Consider the following 27,773-nt stretch of genomic DNA (forward strand, 5'->3'; position numbering starts at 1 on the left):
TTAGTCGAGAGTTATGAGAAAGCCTGATAATCCTTAATTAGCTGGGGAGACTGGTAGGGGCTGACTAGGTGAGGTTAGTGAATTCCAGAGGTAAGGAATATATTGAGGAAAATCTTGGAGACAATAATGCGAAAATATGACCAGAGCAGATTTGAGGCAGTGGTCAAAAAGGAACACATAGGGCAATGCGGCCGGTTGTGATATGTGGGAAGGGAGTGTGGTATGGGGCTCCGACCGTAGGATCCCAACTGCTGGTGCTCCTACAGGGGGGCGGCCACAAAGAAGCTCCTTGCAGGCCTGATTGCTAGCTACGCTCGCCACAGGTTCTATTCATCCTCTTTGGGGGTTGTGGACCCCCACAAGGGAGAATAGCCCCCACCGTGCCCGCAAGTGGCTTCTTTGCGCTTGCCCCCGTCAGAGCACCTGCAGTCGGGATCGCGACTGTGGGGATCCGCACTGTCGGAACCCCATACAACACCCACATATCACAACCACCCGCATTGTAAACCAGATCATCCTGTAGTGTGTATGCATTATATAGTTACTGATGCACGCTCCCGTGGGTCATTAGCGATGTCCTCCATGGCCTGTACATGCAGGATGTCAGGATATTGCTAGCAAGAGCAATACCACTTATCTGTCCTTGGTTGCATCGCTCATTACCAAGCTCATTACCAAGTTCCACATGGACTCTGGAAGTCGGCACTAGAAATGTTTGTCAGGAGCTTCCTGGATTGGTTTTCATGGTAAAGTAAGCATACAGAAGTCTCCAATCTTCATAAACAATGTCAAACATCGGCTGGAATGGTGTAAAGTATGCCTACTTTAGGCTTCACTGACTGGCAATGCAATGGCTTATTCTGGGCTTGTTGGATATCCGAAGAACCCTTGAGTAGTACTTTTATGGTCTGTGCTGTTTTTTTTTTCTCATGGCTTCGTCTTAGTTTCAGTGTAGGATAGTCTTGATGTTACAGCATACACAACCTGATTCTGACTCAGTAGTAAAGATAAAATAGCAAGTGATTTTGTATCTGGAACAAACCATGTTGGGGAGCATGATTTTTGTATGTACTGTAGCCCACAAATGTAGATGGCTTTATTTTTCTATTACTATTTAGATTAGTTTGGACAACTCAATCTAAATATCTTTGCACCTGTTATATCTGCCCCACCTGCAGTGCTACATGTATTTTTCCATGTGCACAGCGACTGGCTTTATTTTTTATTTTTTTGCTTTTCTTTCAAATGTGAATCGGGCCCACAAAGACATTACAGATTACTGTTTGCTTCCAACCTTGTGCTAGCATTTGGGGAAGGCCCTGTCTCAGACTTACTATGGTCTTGTGTACGGTTGATAGTAATAAAAAATGTTTAAGTTTGGTTTGGAATAATCTATAAATAAAAGGGTACTTCCTCATCTTTGCGGCCACCACTACGCCAGTTACGTTAGCTGTTACTTAACTGCTACGTAAGGGGAACCATTACAGATCATGCCACCACCCTGGGCCCACGCTATCCTCCTTTGTCCACGCCACCATCTATTACCTTTAGTAAAGTTGTGGCGAGCAAAGCGAATCACCGACCCCAAAGCGTAGTGAATGAGAGTCCACGGGGGGACGATGATGCTTAGCGGCACTACGTAGGTTCCATAGCGCCGTAAGCGGTGGCCGCAAAAGAGGAGGAAGTACACGTAAAAGACTTTTGGATGATAAAGACTTTTAGAAACAGTAGTTTCCTGTGTCATTAATCTCCCTTGTTTGAGAAATATTACCCCTTTCCCTTTAAAGTGAATACTATGCCATATAACATATTGTCAGGTCTAAATATGCATGAAAGTCATGGCGGGTTGAAAATTCACTTTAGAATAGACCATTAGATACAGTAGAAAATAGTTTTATTATTTTATCACTTAGCACAGAATAAACACAAAGATCAATTGCCAAGGGGTTCACCACTATTTCAATTCTTAACTACTTTACTATTTAGTTGACAGTCTACTGCAGAGAATCCCAGATACCCATTTTATGATTAGATAATGATTACAGATGGACTCTTGATTACTTCTGATCTCAGAGATATTTTTGCGGCCTATCATTTTAGCATGTAAAGCACAATGCGGCCAAGTCTCCCGGTCTCCCCACACATGGCTACCAACTGCCAGAGAAAACCGTTTTCCCCAGAGGTTGCATTTTCCTGGCTCTTCCCTCCTACTTATGTCCTCTACTGAGTGAAAGTCTGATTAATCGCTGCACCAAATATCAGTTCACTGGTGCAAAGGGCCATCCCTGCTCACTCCAGACTCAGGTAGGGTTGTACACTATAACCCAGTGGCCCATTACCTTAAATTCACATGGTGAGATCGTAGTTCAGGTTTCTGTGTATGTAATATATCTTGTTTTATAGAGTGTGAAGGAGCGGGAGAGCAGCCCCTTTTCTGTTTGCTCTTCATACAGCTCGCTCTGAAGATATTTCTGACCTGTGTCATACTTATTTATAATCAGTGTTTAATATACAAGTTTTTTTTTAATATACAAGGGTTTTGTGCATGTTAAATACACCTTCTCTAATTACAATTACTTTGTAGACTTTAAGCTTGTACGCTTTAGTAGCACCATGCATTTCATGTTAAATAAAAATAGTACTCAATGGAAGTTGTTTATTGTATGTATCTGTTATATTTAAATAACAGGGAACCCAAAGTTATCTTGACGGATGTCCTAAGATCTGATTCAGGAAGACAATCCACACAAAATTATATTACTGGTTCAAATTCTTGTAATGATGCAACGTTTCAAATAAGTCCCATTTCTTCACCTACCTCTAAAACCCCATCAGCATATCCAGCTTTGAAAGGTTCTTCAGAAACCTTGCGCCTGTCCAGGTATAGTATGTTATGTCTGAATGGACTCTGAGTACCCAGTAAGAGTTTCTACATGTTTGAAGCACTATATACACCGATGTGTCCTCCTACATCTCTGCTGCTGTGATGCTGGATAGCCCCTCTTGGCATGCCAGGTCACATGAGTCTTCTAGCATCAGGTGTCGTGTCCCTGTCCCCCCCTCATGCAGATTGTACCTGTGTGTACACACCATAAGTCTCACATGATATATACAAGTTCCATATAACAATTTAATCAGCACATTTTCCTTGTGCGTCCTAGTTGCTTATGTTATTATATTTTATTTATAAGGCACCTCAAGTGGTTGGCTGTACATATGGAACACGTTAGAACGTTGCAGGCTACACAAAACTTTACAGTAGCTGAAAAAGTAACACAGAGTACAGAACAATTAGCAGCACAATCCTCAGTACACAATACAGCTGAGATGTAGGGAAGCAGAGGAGTTGTCGTTGGTAGAGATCAATGATTATGAACGAGATGAGATGTGGGTTTACTGTAGGGAAGCACTGTAATTCTGTAATTGAAGTGTGAGAGGAGAGGGCTAGGAGAACAGGAGGAAAGGCAGCTTTGCTCCAAGGAGCTTACAATGTAGAGGGAGAGGGAGACAGACAGGCGATATGTGGAGCAGGAAAGGAGGCCTGAAGGCAGGAAGTGAGCAAGGCAGGGATGGTCAGGACATGAGGCAGCAGGTAGGTAGAGAGTGGCCACGGTACTAGGTTATGTGGAAGGGTATGCTTTGAACAGGTGGGTTTTCTGTGCCTATTGAAGTTTTGCATGGTCGCAGAGAATCGCCATTGGAAATAGCGGCGGGGATTGAATACCCCCGTATGACTTTAAACAGTTTTATCTATATGTCCCCAATGTAGGCTGGTTGGGCATGGGATGGAACCCCAAGTGCAGATATCTTTGCATGTTGAGTTCTGAGTCACCCAGTAAGGTATAGGATGGGCTAATGGCTGCGCAAGACATGGCTTCAACATTGTAAAAAAAGAAATGTAAACTATGAGGTTCTTGACAGAACAGGAGATATTGGAGGGCTGACATTTTGCACAGTGGATATAGAACCTTTGACCCTCTTACATGGTTCATAGCTGAACACTAGTTGCATCTCCTATAGCTAATACCCCTTTAAACAGGACTTCTACCCAGGTCCTGACTAGGGTTGAACACGGGCAGGACCTGGATAGTTGGCAGTGTAAATGGGTATGCTGGGTCATACGACCAGACCCCTGTTTACATCTATTGGGGAAGCCTAACCTCCAGACCGCAGCATCCTGAGGTCAACATGGAGGTTGGGCGGGAGGCTAGCACAGCCTCAGTTGCTGTCTTGCTGTACTGTGCAGACAACAGCGGAGGCAGGGAGGATGTCAGTGGATGCCTGTGTGCGGCATACATTCACTTCAGGGCTAGGGGTTGCACGGAGGTTGGGGACAGCCTAGCCGCTCACTTTGGGACTGGGCTTGCCCCCAGCATGGCTATGACGTTGCGGGGGTCCCGGCTGGCGGAATTCCTGGCACTCAGAGATTATTATCTCCAAGCACCGGCTCAGGTACCGACCCGCCGGTCGCACCTGGGTTGAAGTTGGGTCCAAAAACCCGAGTGCAACCTAGCGTTTTGGTGTAAAAGGAGTATAAGAGGTTGTGTTACTCAGCATAAGGCATTCGTAGGATTATTTATCTGATCTCTGATATAATCTTTCAGAGATAATATCCTGTACAAGATCCCTTAAGAGTCTCGCTATTCCTTAGCAGAATAGCATCATCATTTCTACCATAGAAACTGTTCTTTGGGGGAATCACTGTGTACACTGTATCCCTGGTTACCAAGCATGTTAAGTTCACACAGAACAAAGATTCTTCTGTATAAACGTGAATAAAGACAACAGAAAATATTCAGCACAAATACTAATTTGAATAGATTGTATCCTGAGATATTGAAGCTTCAGTATCTTTCTGATTTATATTTAACGGATAGCATGCTAAATTTGATGGTATCTTATGGCACACCATATATTTCTTTTCGGTACTTGTTTCCTAGCACGGAACCCGTCGCAGGTGATCGCATACCTTAACTTAAGCTATGCGATGGACGCGACCGACGCGATTTCAGGGCTATTTTTAGCCTTTTCCCCGACAATTAAAAAATTGCGTCCATCGCAAGTTAAGGCATGCGATGCGACCGATGCGATGGACGCGATTTTACATAGGGAACAATGTTAAATGGGCCAATGCCCCCCCCCCCCATTGTTAACGCCACCCCACGATGAACGCCAACCCGAAGCGTGGCGAGCGCAGCAGTACGCGTCCTCTGACCTTTTCATACCCCCACTATCCACATCGGCGTGGAGTTGATTTTATATAGTGTGGAGAGCGCAGCGAGCCACCAAGCCCAAAGCGTGGCGAGCGCAGCGAAATACATGTGAAGTAATGCGCGTCCCCTCGCAGGGCTCGCTGCGCTCGCCACGCTTCGGGCTCGCTGCGCTCACCACACTATATAAAATCAACTCCACGCCGACGTGGATAGTGGGGGGTATGAAAAGGTCGAAGGACACGTACCGCATTTTACATTGGGTCCAATGTACAATCGGGTTTCAGGGACCATTTTACATTGGTTCCGCTGTAAAAATCGCAATGATCGCATCGCATGCGATTTGGTTGCATGCGATGCGATCTACGCGATTTTTTTGGACCCGAGTGTCAAAAAATATGTCATTTACTTACAATTACCGATCCGATCCCTACTCTTTTGTCATTTCATTAAGTCAGATGTTTTATGGTAAATTCTTTAAATTCTAAAACATCTTTTAAGATCAGTTTATTGTGCATTAAATCTTGAATTTTTAAAGTGACAATCATTACCAAGACAAAACCATTCCTTTTGTAAATTATTGCTGCTTTAAAAAAAAGCCTGTGTTCAGCCGCCATACAGCAACTTCCGTAAACTTGGACGCTATTACATATGCCCCTAAGATACAAGTTGCTTTACATGAAATCCCTGCCTGCATTCACTATACGTATGTAAAGTTTCTTGTAACTTTAGATGGTTCCAGAAAATGTTAAGTTTCTCAAGTTACAAACATTACTGGTTTTTTTTCTGCCCCTCTGATTATTATTATTATGTTAAAGTATTTCACTGAAAAGTAAAAATGAATTATAGGCTGCCCGTTGGAAAAATAAGGGCAGTTTTACATGCTCTGGCTGACGCCGGGCGGCGAAACCCCGCACGGCCAAGAGGCCGTGCTGTACACAGTAGTTAACAATGGTCGGGATTGTGTCCATTCACATGGACTTCACGACCGGGCATCTGGTTGCAGCTGGATGTCACCACTGGAAAAGATGGCTGCCGGGCTGTGACCATCCCAACCATTGTAAACTTCTGAGTACAGCATGGCTTTTTGGCTGTGCAGGGTTTCGCTGTGTGGGGTGTCGCCGCAAGGTGTCAGCCGGAGCGTGTGAAACCACCTAATGGTACTCTCCCCCCAGCTGCCTGCTGTTTGCTCTTAGTTGCCTTTGTGTTCTCTCAGTACCTGGTGTGAAATACACTTTGAACTAGCGCTCGTTGTCCAACTCTTCTGTACATGATTTGCAGAATAGTCCAAGAAGTAAATACAACTCATTCAATTTGAACTTACTGCTACTTGCATAGTAAACATAGACTTCAGCAGTGCTGAAATACATCAGTAGTTTTGCAATTGGGGGTGACATCTTTATACATAGATCACCTCCACCGACCAAACGCGCTGCCTCGGTGTCATCATTGACTCCTCCCTCTTTCACCCCCCACATTCGTGCTCTCTCACAGTCTTGCCGCTTTCACCTACGCAACATCTCACGTATCAGACCATTCCTCTCCACTGACGCGACCAAAATTCTCATTCACTCTCTTGTCATCTCCCGCCTTGACTACTGCAACATCCTTCTCTCTGGGCTACCTCGCACCTGCCTCGCACCTCTCCAATCCATTCTTAACGCTGCTGCTAGGCTCATCTTCCTCTCCCGCCGCTCTACCTCCGCCTCCCCCTCTGTCTATCTCTCCACTGGCTCCCCATTCCCTTCCGAGTTCTCTTTAAACTCCTCACCACCACCTACAAGGCTCTCTCCTCCTCCACCGCTCCTTACCTCTCTTCGCTGATCTCTATCCACACTCCCTCCCGTTCTCTTCGCTCCATCGCTGACCGCCGACTGACCTCTCACCTAATCACCTCCTCCCACTCCCGTGTCCAAGACTTCTCTCGCGCTGCCCCCCTGCACTGGAACAACCTCCCACCACCCATCAGGCTTTCTGATTCCCTTACCTCCTTCAAGCGCTCCCTCAAAACCCACTTTTTTCGACTAGCCTATGCCTCCTCCTGACCTCTTTTGATCCTCCTATCCTGCCTCCATTACCATCCGTTCCTACTTTCCTATTGTTTTTCGTTCGTCCACCCTCCTCCTTTTAGTATGTTAACTCTTATGAGTAGGGTCCTCCTTCCTCACGTACTCACCCTACCTCTTTACCTCACCTGTGCTCCTGTCCTGTTCTTCCCTTCCTCTACTTCATCCTCAGTCTCCTCGACAATTTTGACACCTACTTCTGAACTGATGCTGATTTTAGTTCTACCAGCTATACCCCTATTTATACTGTATTTTTCAACACACCCTGTACGTTACCTTGTAATTTGTTTTTTTGTTTGCTATGCACGGCGCTGCGGACACTTTGTGGCGCCTTATAAATAAACGTACTACTACTACTGGTACCGGAACGTGGAACGTATGGCACAATTTTCCACAGAACCATCTGCTGCTTGATCCTTTGGAGCAGGCCTGGCCATCCTGTGGCTCTCCAGCTGTTTTAAAACTACACATCCCAGCATACCCTGCCACAAGTGGGTATTAGGGAATGCTAAAATGGTGGCAGGGCGTGCTGGGATGCATAGCTTCACAACAGATGGAGAGCCACAGGTTGGCCAGGCCTGCTTTAGAGGTTCCAGGAATGTTCTACTCTGTGTACTCTGTTATTGTTGCAGTAGAGCTGTTTACAGTTCAATGTGTGCCTTGTTTGATACTTGCTAGGTAAAGCAATCTGCTTTATGTGCTTATTGATGGTAGAGTAAAGTAACAATACAAACCTCCATGCAGTTGGCATGAAGTGTAAAGGGCCCCTTACACTTGTGAGATTTTGTGAGATTTGATCCAATTTGAGTCAATTTATCTGACAAGATCTGCTGTGCCGTCTGACAAAATCTTATGTGCCTGATGTGTAGGACACAATCCACAATCCTGTGCCATTGGGTATAACCAAGAGATTGGAAGAGATTGAACCTCCTGCACATAGGATAAATCTTGAGTCAATCAGGTTCAATTTGTTGAGACAATAAGTTGACAAGTGTAAGGGGGCCTTAACTGTTAATGGAAAAAGTGCTTTGCCATGCTGAGAATAAACACCAAAATGCATCTTCATCATGTTCTTCCCAAAGGGACATTTCTTTTCTGAAACTATCTGCAGCTCTAGGTAATGTTCCAGAGACTTGCTAAATCAGGGGTGGCCGGACTTTTGTGACCCGGGATCTACATCTAGTTCACATAATTAACGGATATCGACCATTGTCAATAGGCCTGATTCAGAGGTGGCCATATATGATATTTGCTCAGTTGAGCAGTTGGTTTGTTATTCTGCATGCATGAACATGGCATCGCTGCCAGTAGAGGTGGTGACTGCATATGTTTGCAGATATGAATAAATAAGAATCACCAACTGCGCATACAGTACATAACCTCCACCGCTGTATCACGCTCACAGGCAATATGCTTCTTATGCTTCACACAACAGGTTTTGTTTAGCTGACCCTTCTCGCACATACAGAGTTGCTGCAAATTTGCAACCTCTTATAGGCCCCCCTTCCCCCCAATACTGTAAACTTGTAATATACTATATACTCTGAAGAATACATTACATTTTTTCATTGAAATACATAAATAAAGGAGAGGGGGAGTTTATTAGGTACTCTTTACCTAGATGGGCGCCAGCGATTGAAATCGCGGGCGTCGGGGGTAAAAATCGCGGTCATCGCGGGTAAATCGGGATGCCCGCGATGACCGCGATTTTCCCATAGGGAACAATGTTAAAAAGGCTGATTGACCGCGATTTTACTGTTAAATGCCTCAATGGACCCGATTTGGCCATAGGAATCAATGTTAAATGGGCCACAGAGCCCAAATAGGCACAATTAACCCTTAAATGTCCCCCCCAATTTTTAACGCCACCCCACGATCCACGCCAACCCGAAGCGTGGCGAGCGCAGCGAGCCCGCGAGGGGCGGCGGTACGCGTCCTCCGACCTTTTCATGCCCTACTATCCACTAGGGCGTGGAGTGAGAATAGAATAGTGTGGCGAGCGCAGCGAGCCACCGAGCCCGAAGCGTGGCGAGCGGACGCGGATACCTTCACAGGTAGACGCGTCCCCTCGCGGGCTTCACAGGTGTCGGCGTCGCCACGGACACCTGTGAAGCCCGCGAGGGGACGCGTATAACTGTGAAGGTATCCGCGTCCCCTCGCGGGGCTCGCTGCGCTCGCCACGCTTCGGGCTCGGTGGCTCGCTGCGCTCGCCACACTATTATATTCTCACTCCACGCCCTAGTGGATAGTAGGGCATGAAAAGGTCGGAGGACGCGTACCGCCGCCCCTCGCGGGCTCGCTGCGCTCGCCACGCTTCGGGTTGGCGTGGATCGTGGGGTGGCGTTAAAAATTTGGGGGGACTTTTAAGGGTTAATGGGCTCTGTGGCCCATTTAACATTGATTCCTATGGCCAAATCGGGTCCATTGAGCCATTTAACAGTAAAATCGGGTCCATCGGGCCTTTTAACATTGATTCCTATGGTAAATCGGGAGCATCGCGTCGCGGGCATCGCGGGTACATTTATGGCCGGCCGCGACGCGACCGACACGATTTCCATGTTTAACATGGGTTTCAATGGGAAATCGCGGGCATCGCGTCGGTCGCGTCGCGGCCAGACATAAATGTACCCGCGATGACCGCGACGGGCGCCCAACTAAGTAAAGAGTACCGTTTATTAAAGACAACGTGCCAGAGAGTCCATTGTACTATGCCTTCTGTGGAAGAGAAATTGGCATTATGTCGCCTATTAGTCAGCAGTTGATAACAGGACACAATCATGGAGCCGCATATACTTGGGGTGACGTATTAACGCAGCAGGAGGAGTCTGTGCTCCAGTAGCATCACCCAATAGCCTCTGTACCACCCATATCAGACAATTACACCCCACACACTACGTCCAGGAGCCGCTTAGGATGTACTTGGCACTGTGAGGAGCCTATGTGCCGGTACAGAGTGGTAAGCCTGGCATTAGTTTGTGGTTGTGGGTGGGTGTGGTGCCAGGCTGATATATAGCAGATGCAGAGGGCTCTTCACAGCACTCTGGTAACATCATGACAACAAGGGCACGCTGCACTACTGGGAGCTGGCGTTCTGAGACCTCAGATGACCATTCAAGTGTATTTTTGTTCATTTGGTCATGACCCACCAGCGAGTGCCCCGAGATCTACTGGTAGATCACAATCTATCTTTTGGTCAGGTCTGTGCTAAATCTACATGTCTCACTAGTTGCTGAAAAGCAATGGGTATATTTTTGACAATCCTCTTGGAAGCCAGCATAGTAAGTGTTGCTCAAAAGTAGATTGCACACAGTGTTTTCCCCAGGCTTAAATTTTTGGGTGGTCTCATTGGCAAGAGACTCCTTGTCCTGCTGATGGCACTCGCAAATTAGACCTTGTTGCAGGCGGACACTGATTCCAGTTGGATCTTCCCATCAGGTGCTTTGTTTGAAATCCATGTCCGCCTGCAACAAAGTCTAGTTAGTGAGAGTGTCATTGAAAGGACTCTGGGGCTTCAAGGACAGTGTCGTGGGTGGCCTGGCGGGGTGGCATGTGGCCTATCATAGTGTCAGGGTAGAGAACTGCGATTCCTTCCCCCCTGACTAAAAGCCAGGGCTTGCTGTTCAGGGAGGAACAGTTGTCTGACTGATCAGCAGTGAACACGTTTTCAGTGTGTGTGTGTGTGTGTGTGTGTGTGTGTGTGTGTGTGTGTGTGTGTGTGTGTGTGTGTGTGTGTGTGTGTGTGTGTGTGTGTGTGTGTGTGTGTGTGTGAAACACTTTATAATACCCCTTTTACACCAAAAACCCTGGTCGGACCCTGGTCTTTGATCACGGGTGTTTCCAGGGTCGGACCCTGCTTCATACCCCACAGCAATTCGACCTGGGTCCGACCAGGCGGTACTTATATGTTAGTTGGGCGCCCACTATAGTTAGTACGCTCATACCCCCACTATCCATGTCGGCATGGAGTTAATGTTAAATAGTGTGTCGAGCGCAGCGAGCCACCGAGCCCGAAGCGTGGCGGAAAACTAAGCAAATGGCTTAGTGGGCTCCCAACTAACATATAAGTACCGACCAGGGTCTGAACCATTTACACTGGACCTGGGTCAGCCCTTCCTTTCCTTGTGGATGTTATTACAAATGGCACCACATATCTCTCCCTCCCCCCCTGCATATCATCACCCCCCCCCCCCCCTGCAGCATCACATCACTCCCCCCCCCCCCCCCCCTGCAGCATCACATCACTCCCTCCCCCCCTGCAGCATCACATCACTCCCTCCCCCCCTGCAGCATCACATCACTCCCTCCCCCCTGCAGCATCACATCACTCCCCCCCCCCCGCAGCATCACATCACTCCCCCCCCCCCTGCAGCATCACATCACTCCCTACCCCCCCTGCAGCATCACATCACTCCCCCACACCCCCTGCAGCATCACATCACTCCGCCACCCCCCCTGCAGCATCACATCACTCCCCCCCCCCCTGCAGCATCACTTCACCCCCCCCCTGCAGCATCACTTCACCCCCCCCCCCGCAAGCAGCACATCACCCCCCTCCTGCAGCATCACATCACACCCCCCCCCCTGCAGCATCACATCACTCCCCCCCCCCCCCCCCCCTGCAACATCACATCACTGGGATCCAGTCACCAGGCAGCGCATGTGGGCAGGGGGTCCATCCAGCGTATAGGAATTCGCAGGCGGGTCCTTCCAGTGTATGGGAAGTAACCCACGGGGACCCTGCGGCGGATGGGAACTAGTAGCGGTAGTTTCCACCAGCCACAGGGACCTTCGTCGGTTACTTCCCATATGCTGGATGGACCCCCTGCCCACCTGCACTGCTGCACCCCGCTGCCTCCACGTCCCGACCCGTGCTTTGGCCATTTACACCGGCCTCGACCCAGGTCCTAGCCGGGTCCAACCCAGGTCAGGACCTGGGTCGAAAACCCGTGTAAATGATCCGTCTGACCCTCCACTGACCCGGATTTTTCGGCGGTGTAAAAGGGGTATAATTGTGAAGCTTCCCACCCGGCTACTTCTCGATGCCACACGACTGGAACTACAAGTACTAGAATGCCATCATCTTCTAGGGTGTGCTGTATTTTGTGGAGCAAGGAAGTGCCATAGTCTGTTGGAATTTGTGATTCCACAGTAATCTAAAATAAGTACAGCACCAATTTAAAAAATGCCTTAAATTAAAAGTGATGCAGTCATGATCGCGACAACCAAACAGTAACAGATCCAAATAGTAAGTACTGGGGTTAGCGGCCTAGGGGGAGGGTTAGACTGTGGAATGGGGGTGTTTTGGAGAGGGTTGAAATACTTAAATGGATCCATTGGGATTTTGACTGTCAAAATGCCACTGTCTGGATAGTGACTGGCAACCCAACCAAATTAAAATAACACTCAATAAATGTTCTTTGTTTCCTAAATTCCCATGCATTACAAACAATATTGATGCCTTCTCCTAGCAAATAAACAAAGGGTTTACTGTGCAATTAGGAAAATATAAAGTTATCTATAGGGGGCGCTTTGGAGTGAGCTGTTTGGCCCAAGCAGGGGGTGAAGGGGGTGTCCATCACCTAAGATATTGTAAACAAATAAAAATAGGGGGTATGATGCGCTATTAATTATACAATATGTTATAATATGCAAAATAAAACAATTTTCAATTCATATTACTTACACATAATAAAAGAATGCATGCTTTGATTAGAAAATAAAATAAAATATATATATATATATATATATATATATATATATATATAAAACATATTTGATAAGTGAATGTCCCGTTTGGTACCAGTGGCGCAGAAAGGTGTTAGAGTCCCTCTAGAGTAATAAGATGGAGGGGTCCGGGTATTCCATCAGGTATGCTGATGGCAAAGGTGGCATTCCTCTGGTGAGGTTGAAATAGCTGTACAGATGACAGCAAAATGTGTCAGTGGAGAGGTGCTATTTGCGGTTACAATCTTCACCCGTCCACTTTTACCAATTACCGACTGTCCAGGTATATTTTGCCATTGTGGTACCATTGCGAAAAACTCCTTTCAGGAGGGACTTATACTGAAAAATTGGCAATAAGGAACATAGGCATATACAGCCTGCTGACACCACACAGCCATCTGCCATCTCGCCAGAGGAAAGCCACCATTGCCATCAGCATACCTTTGGAATACCCGGACCCCTCTATCTTATTACTCTATTGCAGGGGTCCTCAATCTATTTTGCTCTGTGACCCCATCAGACAAAAATAATGACAAGACCCCAGCAAGTTACTGCAGAAGGCCCATCACATCACATGTGTAGTCATTCGAGACAGCACATGCATGGCCGCATTGTGGAGGCACAAAATTATGTGAGATGTCTAAAATAAGCCCATTCAACAGATGTTTCAGACTCCTTGAATCACTGACTGAGATTCGAAAGGTCATCACCCTGATGGCCAGCAACATGGAGTCACGACCCCATACTGAGAAGGTCGGGACCCACTTTTGTGTCAGAGCCCACAGTTTCAGAACCGCTGCTCTAGACGGACTGGGCAACTGCTACCAAATGGGTCAAATAGTGATAGGTGACTATATAGCACATTTTCAATAGCACCTTTTATTATCAATGTAATTTATATACCATATATACTCGAGTATAAGCCTACTTTTTCAGAACATTTTTTATGCTGAAAAAGCCCCCCTCGGCTTATACTCGAGTGAGGGTCCAACTTGAGTCAATAAGTTTTCCCAGTTTTTTGTTGTAAAATTAGGTGCCTCGGCTTATAATCGGGTCGACTTATACTCGAGTATATACGGTAATTTTTTTTATTAAAGCATGCATTCTTTTATTATGTTTAAAAATTGGGTACTTGTGAGTTATCCGGACGCCCGATTTCAAAATCGGGTCGGATCGGGCACATCGCATCGCATCGCATGCGACCATCGGATGCGATGCGATGCGATGACCCGATTTTTCCATAGGAATCAATGTTAAAATGGACTGAGTCCATTTTAACATGGAATTCAATGGGAAAAAGGGGTCCTTTTCATACCCCTACTATCCAAGTGGGCATGGAGTTGGATATAAACCTGTGGCGAGCGTAGCGAGCCACCGAGCCCGAAGCGTGGCGAGCGTAGCGAGCCCCGCGAGGGGACACGGAATACCGTCCCCTCGCGGGGCTCGCTTCGCTCGCCGCGCTTCGGGCTCGGTGGCTCGCTACGCTCGCCACAGGTTTATATCCAACTCCATGCCCACTTGGATAGTAGGGGTATGAAAAGGACCCCTTTTTCCATAGGAATCATTTTAACATTGATTCCTATGGAAAAATCGGGTCATCGCATCCGATGGTCGCATGCGATGCGATGCGATATCGCATCGCATCGTATCTGATTGTATGCCTTAACTTAAGGCATACAATCAAAAAATCGGGCGTCCAGATAACTCACAAGTACCAAAAATTGTTTTATTTTGCATATTATAACATATTGTATAATTAATAGTGCATCATACCCCCTCTTTTATTACTGTGCAATTAGCCAGTCAGTGTGACTTACATAAGAATAGCCAGCACTTGAGAAACAACTTTGATTTGAGCATATTAAAGGTTAATTCAATTAATTGCACAAACCAAACCGTTTTAATTTTTTTTTTTATTTATTTTTTTTTTTTTTTTCAGAACAGAACATAATAGTGGACTTCAAAATGAAGCGGAACCCTATCATGAAGTAGAAGTTGGCGCTAAACATACAGAAAATAGAAGGTCACAGGAGCCTAAAGGTGATTTTATATTAAAAAAATGAAAATATGCATTAACCCCTTCAGTTGTGTTTTTTATTTTATTTTTTAAGGTAGCGATCCCCACTGGGCGAGTTTTTTGGGGGGAGCGCTACCTAAAAAAAAACCCACCACGCTCTCCCTCTGGGCCGGGCAACACTGCTGGACACTCTGCCAGCCGCTGCCCAGCCCTGCATCCGGCATACCGGTATGTCAGTAGCCGGCGCCAGAGACTTTCATAGAAAAGCCAGAGGGGAGGAGGAGGAGGCGCGGCAGAGGATAGCGAGCCAGGAAGGGCTGAAGCTGCCTGAGTTCAGTGATTGAACTCCGCAGCTCTGCCTGGTTCTAAACCGTGGCAATCCCGAGAATTTTCCGGGCTTGCCCGACTGGACACTGAGGCACAGCCCGGAAAATTCTCTGGATTAACACTTAAGGGGTTAATGTTGCATATTCTATGCAATAATACATTTCAGAACTAAAGGTGCCCATACACGGTGCGTTTTTTCGGGTGCGATGCACAGCACAGATAGTATGTGCAGCCCATGCTTTAGGTACTAGATTGCATCGTATCTAGTATAGAAAGCACGGTGCTGTAGCAAGTTGCATGCTTTTTTGTACTAGATACAATGCAATCTAGTACGAAAAGCACGGAGTTCATCACATCATGTATGGTCACCTTAATACACATAAATAATGATCATAGAAAAGGGCCAAACAACCTTTTGGACCATAAAAAATATTTAATTACTATAAAATTTTGTAAATTGGAGGATCCCTATTACAATGGTGCAGAAAAGCTGAACCTGATAGTCACAAGAAACATCCCCACTTTTTAAATAAAAAGCAAAATACAGGTATATCATATGGATTGTCTCTATGTGCTGCGAATGACACAGTGATTGGAAGATAAATGATTGTAATGTATACAATGCACCACTTCTAGTGACCGGTGTTGCGGATTCCTGTTCTATTTCTGGCTCCCACAATCCTTTTTTTTTTTTTTTTTTTTTAGCTCTCTTACATTTAAGACTATGTAATTGCTACTACATGAAGAAAAAATGTATGTAAAGTTTCTACTGTATAATTTCTCAATTCAAATATACAATTGTTACAGCGATCAGTGATTGAGGTTAATTGAATACCGGCCACTGTATCGTATGGAAGGAAAAATATCAAAGAATAAGAGAAAACTAATTTGTCGAATAGTATATAGATAGGAATCAAGGTGATATTGTGGAGATAGTAGAAAGTGCTGTTGGGGTACACTCCTTCATTACGAGTGGGGTACACTCCTCCATTACATACATCACTTTTGGTGATGAAGAGGGTCTGTACTGTAATAGATACTACGTGATAAAGTTTGGGTCTGGATCCGTCATGCTTAACCGCTCCTTCTACTATCTTTCCAAAAACACTTATGAAGTTTCTTAATGCGTGAATGTAACATGGGGCTTTAATTCAGGTTGGCTTACAAAAGCTCTAATGGACAAAACCCTGTGCACTGCAGGTGGGGCTGATGTAACATGTGCAGAGAGCGATACATTTGGGTGGGGTGTGTTTGAACTGAAATGAGAAAAGTTAATATGGAAAGACTGAAAAGTGGTTATAGTAAATATTCCCCAGAGCACATGCAACTGGATAAACCTAGTATTTGTACATAGTAAAGCACAAATTCTGTTTCAGTGATGTCGGAAAGGGTATACTTTACGAAAATGAACCAGAATTGTTAACAGAATTTATTTTTAATCCAAGATTCAATAATTAATTTGTTTTCTTTAATTTGACAGAACAAACGCAAGATAAACTATATAATAAAGTGTGCCGTGATGTCAGCAATACAAGTACTTCATCACTTAAAGACGTTCACTCGGGTCCAAGAAAAAGCTGTAGTCTTGATCAAGGAAGCCCAGTTTCAGTGATAACACCGGAACCAGTACGTATGAAATGTTATAAGCTGTTAAATACTCAGCAGTGTCTTGTTTTGTTTTCCTATATAGCACAAAGTCAACTTGCTAAGTTTTTATGTTTGCTGCTAGTTATTTACTAGGAGTTATCTTGAAATATAGCTTTTATTAAAAAACCAACTCTCTAACATATATATATATATATATATATATATATATATATATATATATATATATAAATCTATCTCTATATCTCTTGCAGTTGAGGTTGCAAAGTTCATTATTAAAAATAAAGATACTTATATGTTAGTTGGGCGCCCACTTAGCTATTTGCTTAGTGGGCTATTCTGCGTAAGAAAATTGCATCGCACCGTATGTCCATGTTGTCCGCGTCCCCTCACCATGCTTCGGGCTCGCTGCACTCGCCACACTACGTAAAGTCAACTCCGCGCCGATGTGGATAGTGGGGGTATGAAAAGGTCGGGAGGGCGCGTTCCGCCACCCCTCGCGGGGCTCGCTACGCTCGCCACACTTCGGGGTGGTGTGGTTTTAGGAACACATTCACAGCATCTATACAACACATCTGAGACAGTAATTAGTACACATGTTAACGTTCAACTGTAAATTTAGTGAGAAATTATTAAGATAATGAATAAGGAATAAATACCAACAGCAAAGAGAATGATGAATTATAACAAGAATCACAAAAACATCAATAATATCAGGAACAATATAATGAAAAAGAATAATGAAAAAAAGACAGGCACTAAGTGGGCACTGCAGTACCCTTTGGCAGGAGGCTCAGTGCATACAAAATGTGTTCAAATGGATTGTCTGCAGCCACACTTCTCCTCTACATGAACTCCTGCAGGTAAGCGTTCAAATGCTGCCTTGCAGTGCCTCTGTGCTGCTTGTTCCTCCACTTGGCGGCCCCCCACATCCTTTCAATATTCTGGGTGTGTACCCCAGAATCAGGGTCCACAAAATTATATTTGTGGTTTACCCTGCAGTGTTCATAGCCGGCCGCTTCTAATTCATCAGTCTTATAGGCCCTCCAGCAGTCACTATAAATGATAGATCCTGGGGCAACATGCACTGTAATGGCAGCCATAAGTGTTGTGGTGTCTCTCCTGTTGACGGCTGTGAGGAAGCAGGCCCCTGTCTCCCTGCAGATGCCACCGAACACCCACTGCTGTGGCAACATCCTCTCCACAGAATATTTTCTTTTGGAGCGCAGGGTCTCATCGACCTCCACCACAAGTCCCGGTCATCCTGTTTGTGTCTGAGGCTGTGAAAGGAGATCTACGGTGCAAGCCTCCCTCATCAGTGCATTATACTGCACCGTCGTGCCAATGCACATCCCCAACTCCCTTGCACAGTAGGCAACACTGGTGAGTTCCTGTGCCCACGAGTAAACAAAGCGTATCAGCTTCACAAATGACAGACTGCAACCAGGGTACCAGAGCCCTGCTCGCACTGTCACCTTTCGGCAGCAGGACTTTGTATGGCACCACCACTGACCTTCTCTCACGGACAGCTTCATGGGGTGCCCATTTACGCACGTTTGCGTCACCGGCAAATTTTTGGGCTGCAAAAATGACAACACCTCCTCCTCTGATATCGGCAGACTGAAGAGTGACATCTGCTGACCTGCTGCCATGCTGCTGTCACCAGTAAATGCAGAAACACTGGGAACACTCTGGGTAGCATCCATCACTGACACTGTTTTACCTCAGAGTGAGGGACCAGGAGCACTTACGCAGCTTACTAAGATGGAACATGCGATGCAATGCGATTTTGTTCCGCATGTGTACGTATGTAAAGTGGGCGCCCAACTAACATATAACTGACTCCAATTTGAGAAAAAAATGAACTAACAATAAGAACACGTATACATGCTTTCTGTGAGTGCAAACACAGTAGGCATGTGTTTGGATTCTGCAAAGGGACAGGGAAAACTTTCTAGAGGTTTATTGTATCATGACTACCAGTGTAAGGAACATTATTATTATTATTAATAATAACAGTTTCTTATTTAGCGCATACATATTCCGCAGCGCTTTACATTAGGATGTTTGCACAATAATTTGCTATGTCAATGGTTGTTTTCCTTACAGATAAGTGTTCACGTAGATCAGGCATGTCCAAACTGTGGCCCTCCAGCTGTTGTGAACCTACACATCCCAGCATGCATTGCCATAGTTTTAGCATTCCCTAATAGCAAAACTGTGGCAAGGCATGATGGGACTTGTAGTTTCACAACAGCTGGAGGGCCATATTTTGGACATGCCTGACGTAGATGGTATTTCTTCCCTTTTTATGCTATTATTTCTGGATATGGGAGAATATGTCTACTTTATTTTTATAAATTTTGATTTCCAGAAAACTCCTATAAAGAATAACATTGGGACACCAAATACACGCGAGCAGACTTACTGTTGCAAAAGAGAGGAATACCGAAACAAGAAGGCCTCCGCTTCACTGTCAAAAGTTCCTGTACAAAATACCGCAAGCTACCTGTCCTCCTCCTCTGAATCTAGCTCTTCTGGTCCTCTGGACTCATTAGAAACTAAAATCTCTTTAAGAGGTTGCCTGAATGAGACTAATGAACAAAATAAAAAATCTGTCCATGGTGGTTGTTCAGTAGCTGTGCCAGCAGCTAGTTCCCTACCTAGATCCCACACCAACAGGCTGAGCCAAAGAAAAATGCACAAGAAAAGTACAAGTAGAAAAAATGTCTTGGTGGAGCCAAGTAAGTCTACAGATTGCCATACAACTGTTCTTTTGGTTTCATTTTATGAAAAATATGATTTGAATACATTTCATTGTGTAGGATTTTGCATAAAAATAAATTCCCAAGTCCACCTTGATATTTGAGTTTTCTGTTGGGCGTATTGATCCCCGCAGCAGATAGAACATGTTCTGTTAACTGTCTACTGTATGTTTTTTATTTTTTTACCCAGATTTTCTTTTTACTTTTTATATTCTAGTTGTACTGTCCAGTGACGAGGAAGAGAGAGGACATGAAAAACCTGGAAGAGCAGATGATGCGCTGGCTGTACAGGAATCCTTAATTGAAATGAAAGAGGATGTGCTTGAGAGACACTCTCCATCTCCAAGTAACGATGTAGTGCCTATGGTATGCTAATACTTTACGCTGTGTATGTTGCGTTTGTATTACAGTGGACAGGTATTTCTGGGGATCTATTATATTGATAAAACTGGCATTAAATTAGTAAAGAAATGATAGTTACTCTTTGATGTAAAAGCTCAAGCCAAATGCAATAGTTATTGTTATATGTGCAGGACTTTCTATCAGGACCTGCAGTGCACAGATACTTCACCTACAACAACCACATCCAGTGGTCGCACTGACTTTTACAGTACATTTATGAGGCTCCTATTTATAGCTTCATAAAGTCTCAGAAGTTGCGGGAACGAATACATTTGCAGGAACAAGCTACTCGCGCTGCCACCTTCTTACAGGGATTGTAACCTCAAATGCTGTAAGCCTAATTGTTACTAGCAGAGGAGAAGGTATATATATACTAAACCTAATTTTAAGTTCTATGTGTACCTGGCTCAATCCAATTAGTGCCCTGATCTCGCACCTGCGAATCATCACCTCAGCAGATGCAGTTTGAGGCTGCCTGAACTTGACTGCCCCATAAAGCTATGAGCAGTTTTGTGCATCTTCGCATCTTATTGGCTTGAGCCCATAGAACAATGACCCTTATTCAGATCTGATCGCAGTACAAATTTGTTCTCAAAATGGGCAAAACCATGTGCACTGCAGGTGGGGCAGATGTAACGTGCAGAGATAGTTAAAATTGGGTGGGCTGTGTTGAAATTTAAATCTAAATTGCAGTGTAAAAATAATTCAGCCAGTATTTACCCTGAACAGAAACAAAAATAACTCACACAAATCTAACTCTCTTTACACATGTTACATCTGCCCCACCTGCAGTGCACATGGTTTTGTCCATTTTGAGAACAAATTTGTACTGCGATCAGATCTGAATAAGGGCCAATAACTGCTACCGGTACTTATGTAGTATCTGGGCGTCCGATTTTTTGATTGTATGCCTTAAGTTAAGGCATACAATCAGATGCGATGCGATATCGCATCGCATCGCATGCGGCCATCGGATGCGATGCAATGACCCGATTTTTCCATAGGAATCAATGTTAAAATGGACCGAGTCCATTTTAACATGGAATTCAATGGGAAAAAGGGGTCCTTTTCATACCCCTACTATCCAAGTGGGCATGGAGTTGGATATAAACCTGTGGCGAGCGTAGCGAGCCACCGAGCCCGAAGCATGGCGAGCGAACGGTATTCTGTGTCCCCTCGCGGGGCTCGCCACGCTTCGGGCTCGGTGGCTCGCTACGCTCGCCACAGGTTTATATCCAACTCCATGCCCACTTGGATAGTAGGGGTATGAAAAGGACCCCTTTTTCCCATTGAATTCCATGTTAAAATGGACTCAGTCCATTTTAACATTGATTCCTATGGAAAAATCGGGGCATCGCATCGCATCCGATGGTCGCATGCGATGCGATGCGATGTGCCCGATCCGACCCGATTTCTAAATCGGACGCCCAGATACTACATAAGTACCCTGCTACCTACCTCTTTCATATTTTGAGTCTGTTATGGATCTAGCCAGATTCCCAATGATGTCATACAAAACCCTTAAGTCGTCATCCTCCCAGGCTATACTATAGACCAGACGTGGCCAAACAATGGCCCTCTAGCTGTTGTGAAACTACAAGTCCCATCATGCCTTGCCACAGTTTTGCTATTAGGGAATGATAAAACTGGCAAGACATGCTGGGATGTGTAGTTTCACAAAAGCTGGAGGGTCACAGTTTGGCCATGCCTGGTATAGACTGACTAGGGAGCTCTGGAAGGAGTCTTTTGCAGAAGCAAAGAAATCTAACTTGTAGAGCTCATAGTTGAGTAGATATGCCATTAACTACCACCATCATATTAATCAGATACAGTCCTATATCATGACTTTGTCATTCATATTGTAGAAATAATTTGAAGAAATGCAAAAATAAAATCTAGATTTGCCATCCCTATTGTTATGTTCTAATTTTTTGCTCTGTGATCATTATGGGCATAGCAAAAGAACATGGAGGCAATTAAAGAAGTGTTTGTTGACATAGGAGTGAAATGAGTGCTCAGCTGAGAAATGGCCCATAGCAACCAGTTCCTACCTGTCATTTTATAGAACATATCTAATAAATTAAATCTCATAGCTGATTGGTTGCTTTGGGCAACTTTTCCACTGGCCCGCTTCTCCACTTTTTTGATTGCTGAATACTTCAACACAGTGGTCTCCTAGTTTCCACTGTTATCTGTGGTTTATAATGAAACTCTTAAGGGGCAATGTAATCAAATCTTGGAGAGAGATAAAGTAAAGTTGCTCATAGCAACCAATTGGCTCTTGTCATTTTTCTGTCAAAGGACAGATGGAAGCTGATTGGTCGTCCTGGGCAATTTCCCTGCTTTATTTCTCTCCAGATTTGCTTAATCTCTCACTAATATTTTGTTGGGCGTTCTAATGGATCATTGGCTCCACAGTTCTATATGTCATATGCTTACATTTACAAAACACCTTTTCCAATGTTCATGCTTTCCCAGTAAAAGCGATATGATGGCTGCATCTCATAAAATGCCCTCAATTTTTTTTGTACTTTAGCAGGGTCCCAAACTTTCCTAAATAGCAAAAAAGGCGAAATCCCTGATCATGACTATTAATTGTATCCATTCACTTTAAAATATAATTTTAGTATAACTTATATTGCAATAAAATATAAGGTAGATGCCTAGAGTTTTTGTAACTGTAAATACATTTTCATTAGTGTCCTAGCAAGCAGGAACATGTTGACATTTGTAGCCAGCAGGAACATTATCTGTTTGTGTTTGTTGCAGTCCTGCTTGCCGTATTTAGTTACCCAAAATCATTATGTTAAATCTATACGAAATGCGAAGTGCCTCTCGCTGACCATATTTTGAACTTCATGCGGGCACCTTTTTCCCTGCCACAAGCTTTATGAACCTGTTGCCTAAATCAGTGGTTCTCAACCTCGGTCCTCAAGGAGCCCCAAAAGTGCACGTTTTCCAGGTCACCCGGCAGGTGCACAGGTGCACTTGTTATTCACGGACACATTTTAAAAGATCACAGGTGGCGCTAATTATTTCACCTGTGAATCTGTGTGGAGAGGGGGAAGGGCCCTGTGTGGAGACCTGGAAAAGGTGCACTGTTGGAGGTCCATGAGGACCGAGGTTGAGAACCACTGGCCTAAATGACAAAATAGGAAATTCTTGCACATCATGTAATTTAAAAAAATAAATAAATACATTTATATAATTGAGTGTGTGTGTGTGTGTGTGTGTGGGGGGGTATTCAATCACGGCGTCCCTATTCAATATGGACTTTTTTTGGACCGCTTTTCTGTTGTACAGATTCAACTTTGTTTAAAGTTAAGTCCGCATCTGTGGGAAATATTTGAAATTCTCAGCATTTTTTTACTTAAAAAAAAAAAACAAATTTTTTCAAAAGATGAAAAATCGTCACAATAGGTGAAATGTAAATTCGACCGCACATACAGTCACGGGTTAATGCATTTTATGTCCTATAGGATTGCTCTCCTACTGAGGTGGACCCAGTTCCTGCGCCAGAAGCCCCAGTTCTGCAATTACAGTGTCTAAATGTTTACTTTGGCAAAAGGAAAGGAAGAGCCACTGACTCCGCTAAGGTACTGTATGATAGTTTTATCACGTGTCTTTTTTTTTTGTTTTCATTTTTTTTCTGTGTCTAGTTAATTTGTAAAAGGAGAGAAGCAGTTGTACATACTTGGGTGATGATGACTGATAAAACCCTTTTGTGACATGTTATTGTCTTATTTTCTACAGTTTACCTCAAAATCTATTGAAATTCCAGTGAAAGGCAAGTATGGAATATCTGCTTTATTACATAGTATTATTATTTTATCACTGTATAATTCATTTTAATACAACCCTGTTCTAATATTGTCCATCTTTCTGCATTAATTCAAATGTTTATATATGTTTTGGATTTCAGTAATAATGGCACCACAGTATTTTTAGTATTGTATTCCTAGATTTTGAAGAACTGGGTTGAATTAAAGTTGCCCATCAATGGACCTGTATTGCCTTCACAGAACTAAGGTTCTAACTCGGCATGAATCTTTAATCAGAGAATTTGCCAATCAAATGATCATTGAACGACTGCGCCTGTGTGTCATTTGCATCGGGCAAGCGCAAGGGGAAATAGCTACTGTAAATGTGTATGGATCGTAAATGCTATGCGGACAGAGCATGACTGACAGGAAGTCGGCGTTTGGGGGGTGAAAACCTGATGCTTTCTGGGTGTGTTTGAAAAAAAATGCATTTGTGTGCTGTGGTGTTTTGGAGGAGGGTCTGTGACGTCAGCACTGACCAATTCCAGTCTGTCTCTGTCACAGATTTGTGGAAGCCTCAGATCTACTCACGTTTGCATAGATGGCAACGTCTCTTGGGAATTACATATGGATTTGTGAGTGGATAGCAATTATCCATCCTTTCGCAATTCTCTCGCAGTTGTCTTTTTCCTTCCATCTGGGCGGCAGCTTTCTCCTTGCAGTCCACTGCAAATTCTCTGATTAGCAATCCATGCGGAATTGGGCCCTAAATGCGTATGTTTGCTTGTGTCTGCAGGTGTACTCATTTCTGCTGTCTGACTACCCCTTCTGTATCCCTGGCATCATAGCACTGATCATTATCAGTTCACACTTGCACCACCCCTCTCCTGGGGGCAAAAGAGCCATTTGAAAAATGTAATGACTGTATTTCCCATAATTGTGTACACTTAACTATGTAGTATGTCTAATGCGTAAGATATGTCTGCAAAGGGAAATTACATTCAGCTTAGCCCAAACTTGTACAGATATTGGGGGCTTTTCAGAGCTGATCGCAGGGCCATGAATTCGCATGGCCGGCGATTATTGATACACTGCACATGTGTACGGCCTTTCCTAGGCATGCATGGGGCCATACGTCAATGAAAGCCTACTGTTTTCTATTCGCAAGCTGATTGACAGGAAATAGGCATCTGGGGTGGAAACATGCGTTTAGTAGGAATGCTAAAAAAATCACAGACGTGCCTAGGAAACCGCTGGAAGTGTTTGGGAATCGGCTAGGCATGCCTGAGTATTTTAGGGGAGGTTGTGTGATGTCAGAACCAGGCCGGATATGCCTTTTTCCATCGACAGGCAAGTCTCTGGCCACTTTAAGCCTGCAATGACGTGCCCAGTGTAAAGATCAGTCGATGGTGAGCCTGTTGTTTTGGAAATCTATTCGCTTGACTGCGAATAGATAGGTAGCTGTTCACATCAATTTGTCAAACGAGCACATTCATACGCAAGGCGGGATTTCACTATAGTGGGGTTGCGGCTTCACAATGCTGGCAGCTGCAAATTCACAGCCGTGCGATTAGGTCTGAATGGGCCCCATTGTGTTCGTGCCATAGTAGAGGATCTCGCTCAGAGAAAACTAGGAATTGAGCTTGAGCCGTTTTACCACTGACGTTCCACAAATCCTATTGCTGCAAATTGCTGATTGCAGGTTTTTACTGCTTTTTTTGTTTTCCCTGGCCATCCAACATTTTGCCCCCATGTTTAAAGGTGTGTACACACTAGGTTAAATAGTAAATGATACACACAACAATAAAGATCATTAACAATGTGCATATTGTCTAGTGTGTATTTACTATACTAATGATGCACGTTCCCGCAGGTCGATAACTATGTCCTCCATTGTCTGTTCATGCACTTGCCACAGGCGATGATAGAGCTGGGTACACACATCGTCCTATGCAATGTTACTTTTGCATTCAGTTGTCCGTCTATTATCTTTATTAGTTTTTAATGCAGAATACAGTAAGCATGCATGGGTACAGGGTATGCCGTTTCATGTAGTTGGTACAATAGAATTATTTACATTTTTTCAGTTGTAAGGTATTAAAACCAGAAATAATTTGTTGCAGTGGCTCTACACGAAATGACATGCCTGATAGTGGATACGTGTCAAGTGCAGAAGTATGGCTTGTGGCTCACCAATGGAGCAGAGTGTATCAGAAGTAGCGCTGTCATTATTCTGTGGCTAGCCAAAGACTATGTACCTCATATTGCGAAACAAGTGGAATCAACTGCTGGAAACCAAAACTGTGAGTACTTTATGCAGCAAATCCTCTATGTGTATGTCTAGTGTGTTTCTGAGTGTAACACATGCACAAACAGAGGCAATCACAAGGCAGCAGACTAGCTTTCAAAGCATTTGCTTTGAGCGGGCTTACTAGTTTACCAAATTTTAAGTGTCTCCTTTTCCAGTGTCCCACCTATGGCACAAGTATCTTGTCATTATATATATATATATATATATATATATATATATATATATATATATATATATATATATATATTTTATTACTATGAAGATCCTCCAGTTGGCTGTCCATACTAAGGTATTTGTTCCCTTGCCATTGAGAGCAATCTGTCTGTGCCCCCTTAAAATCATTTTTTTCACTTGCTGCTAAATCTATTTAGAAACTTCTAAACAGAAACTTATTTCTCCATCCTTGTTCTTAAGCTCCTTTTGTCGCATTGCTGGGCTAATTGTGAGTAGGGTTTGCAGCAGAAGCACAGTTGAGGAATCAGCCATTGTCCTCCCCTCCCCTCCTTCTTCCCTGCCTCCTATGTGTAAGCACAACTAGGACACAATGGCTTCCTTTACCATCCTATCAGGGGTGGATTTTGCAGAATTGACTTGGGCATTTTTTACTGCCAGTTACTTGCTGCTACTTGAGTTATGTGACCACAAGACAGTCTCTCACTGTGAGTGTCAGATGCACAGCCCAGTGGTAGGAGTTTAGTTACCGCCAATGCAAGACTTCTTTACCTACATCAGAGTGGTTTGTTTAACTGCTACAGCTCCTCTTTGCTGGTTACTCCTAACTTACTTTGGCTCAAGAACGCTGTGTAGTGGGAGTAACATTGTCTTATAGTGTAGGGGTACAGCTATACAGCCCTAATGTCTGTTAGCTCTTTTCTGTAGGTCACAGAGATGCAGCAGGTATAGTTGTCTTGAAGAGAGCAGTATTTTTAGAAATAGTGGGGCAGATGTATTAAGCCTGGAGAAGAGATAAAGTGGAGATAACTTGGAAGAGTTAACGCACCAGCCAATCAGCTGTGTTTGAAATATGACAGTTGGGATCTGATTGGCTGGTGCGTTATCTCCTTCCAATTTATCTCCAGTTTATCTCTTCACCAGGCTTAATACATCTGCCCCCGTATCTGTTGTTCATCAGTAGCTCTTAATAAAGCTGTTAGACACACAAGTAATGTTGGTTTCTCAATCTTTAAATCAGTTATTGCGCTTTTAACAAAGAGCTGAACACACACACACACACACACACACACACACACACAGGTGTAATCTGCTGGTCTTACTTGTGAATCAGCCTGGACCATGGTCTCACTGCTACTGTATGTGCTAGCTCTCGCAAGCAGTGTTTGTTTTGCCACCCGACAACTCATTGTTAAGATTATGAGAGTGGTAAGATCTTAAATACCTTTTGGGATCTTGGTCACTGAGTTCTTGGATAGGAATATGGCTATTGGAGGGATTGCAGCAAAACCTTGTGAAGCAGCAGCCCTAGCTGTATGACCTAAGTTGTGATGTGTTGTTCCATGGGTCCTCCAGGTGGCAGCATGCCATCATCCTTAATTAAAATCCCTCCAGTTTGACAGAAAGGGTAAGG

The 27,773-nt window shown here is 44.3% G+C and overlaps 1 protein-coding gene across 2 annotated transcripts in view; it reads left to right on the forward strand.

Annotated features, from left to right (window-relative positions):
- SENP7 (SUMO specific peptidase 7) overlaps positions 1–27,773 on the forward strand; it is an 80,107-nt gene that overhangs the window by 14,239 nt on the left and 38,095 nt on the right. Inside the window, exons 5-12 of one of the 2 annotated variants that reach the window (XM_083174256.1) lie at positions 2,690–2,881; positions 14,940–15,040; positions 16,825–16,970; positions 19,324–19,693; positions 19,932–20,080; positions 23,596–23,712; positions 23,870–23,903; positions 26,001–26,180. In XM_083174256.1, coding sequence (XP_083030382.1) covers positions 2,690–2,881; positions 14,940–15,040; positions 16,825–16,970; positions 19,324–19,693; positions 19,932–20,080; positions 23,596–23,712; positions 23,870–23,903; positions 26,001–26,180 — 1,289 coding nt within the window. The remainder of the gene's footprint in view (positions 1–2,689; positions 2,882–14,939; positions 15,041–16,824; positions 16,971–19,323; positions 19,694–19,931; positions 20,081–23,595; positions 23,713–23,869; positions 23,904–26,000; positions 26,181–27,773) is intronic. The other variant, XM_083174257.1, reaches the window with a different exon arrangement.

This window comes from Crinia signifera, chromosome 2 (genome assembly GCF_055691185.1).
Source record: "Crinia signifera chromosome 2, ASM5569118v1, whole genome shotgun sequence".
Lineage (NCBI taxonomy): Eukaryota > Metazoa > Chordata > Amphibia > Anura > Myobatrachidae > Crinia > Crinia signifera.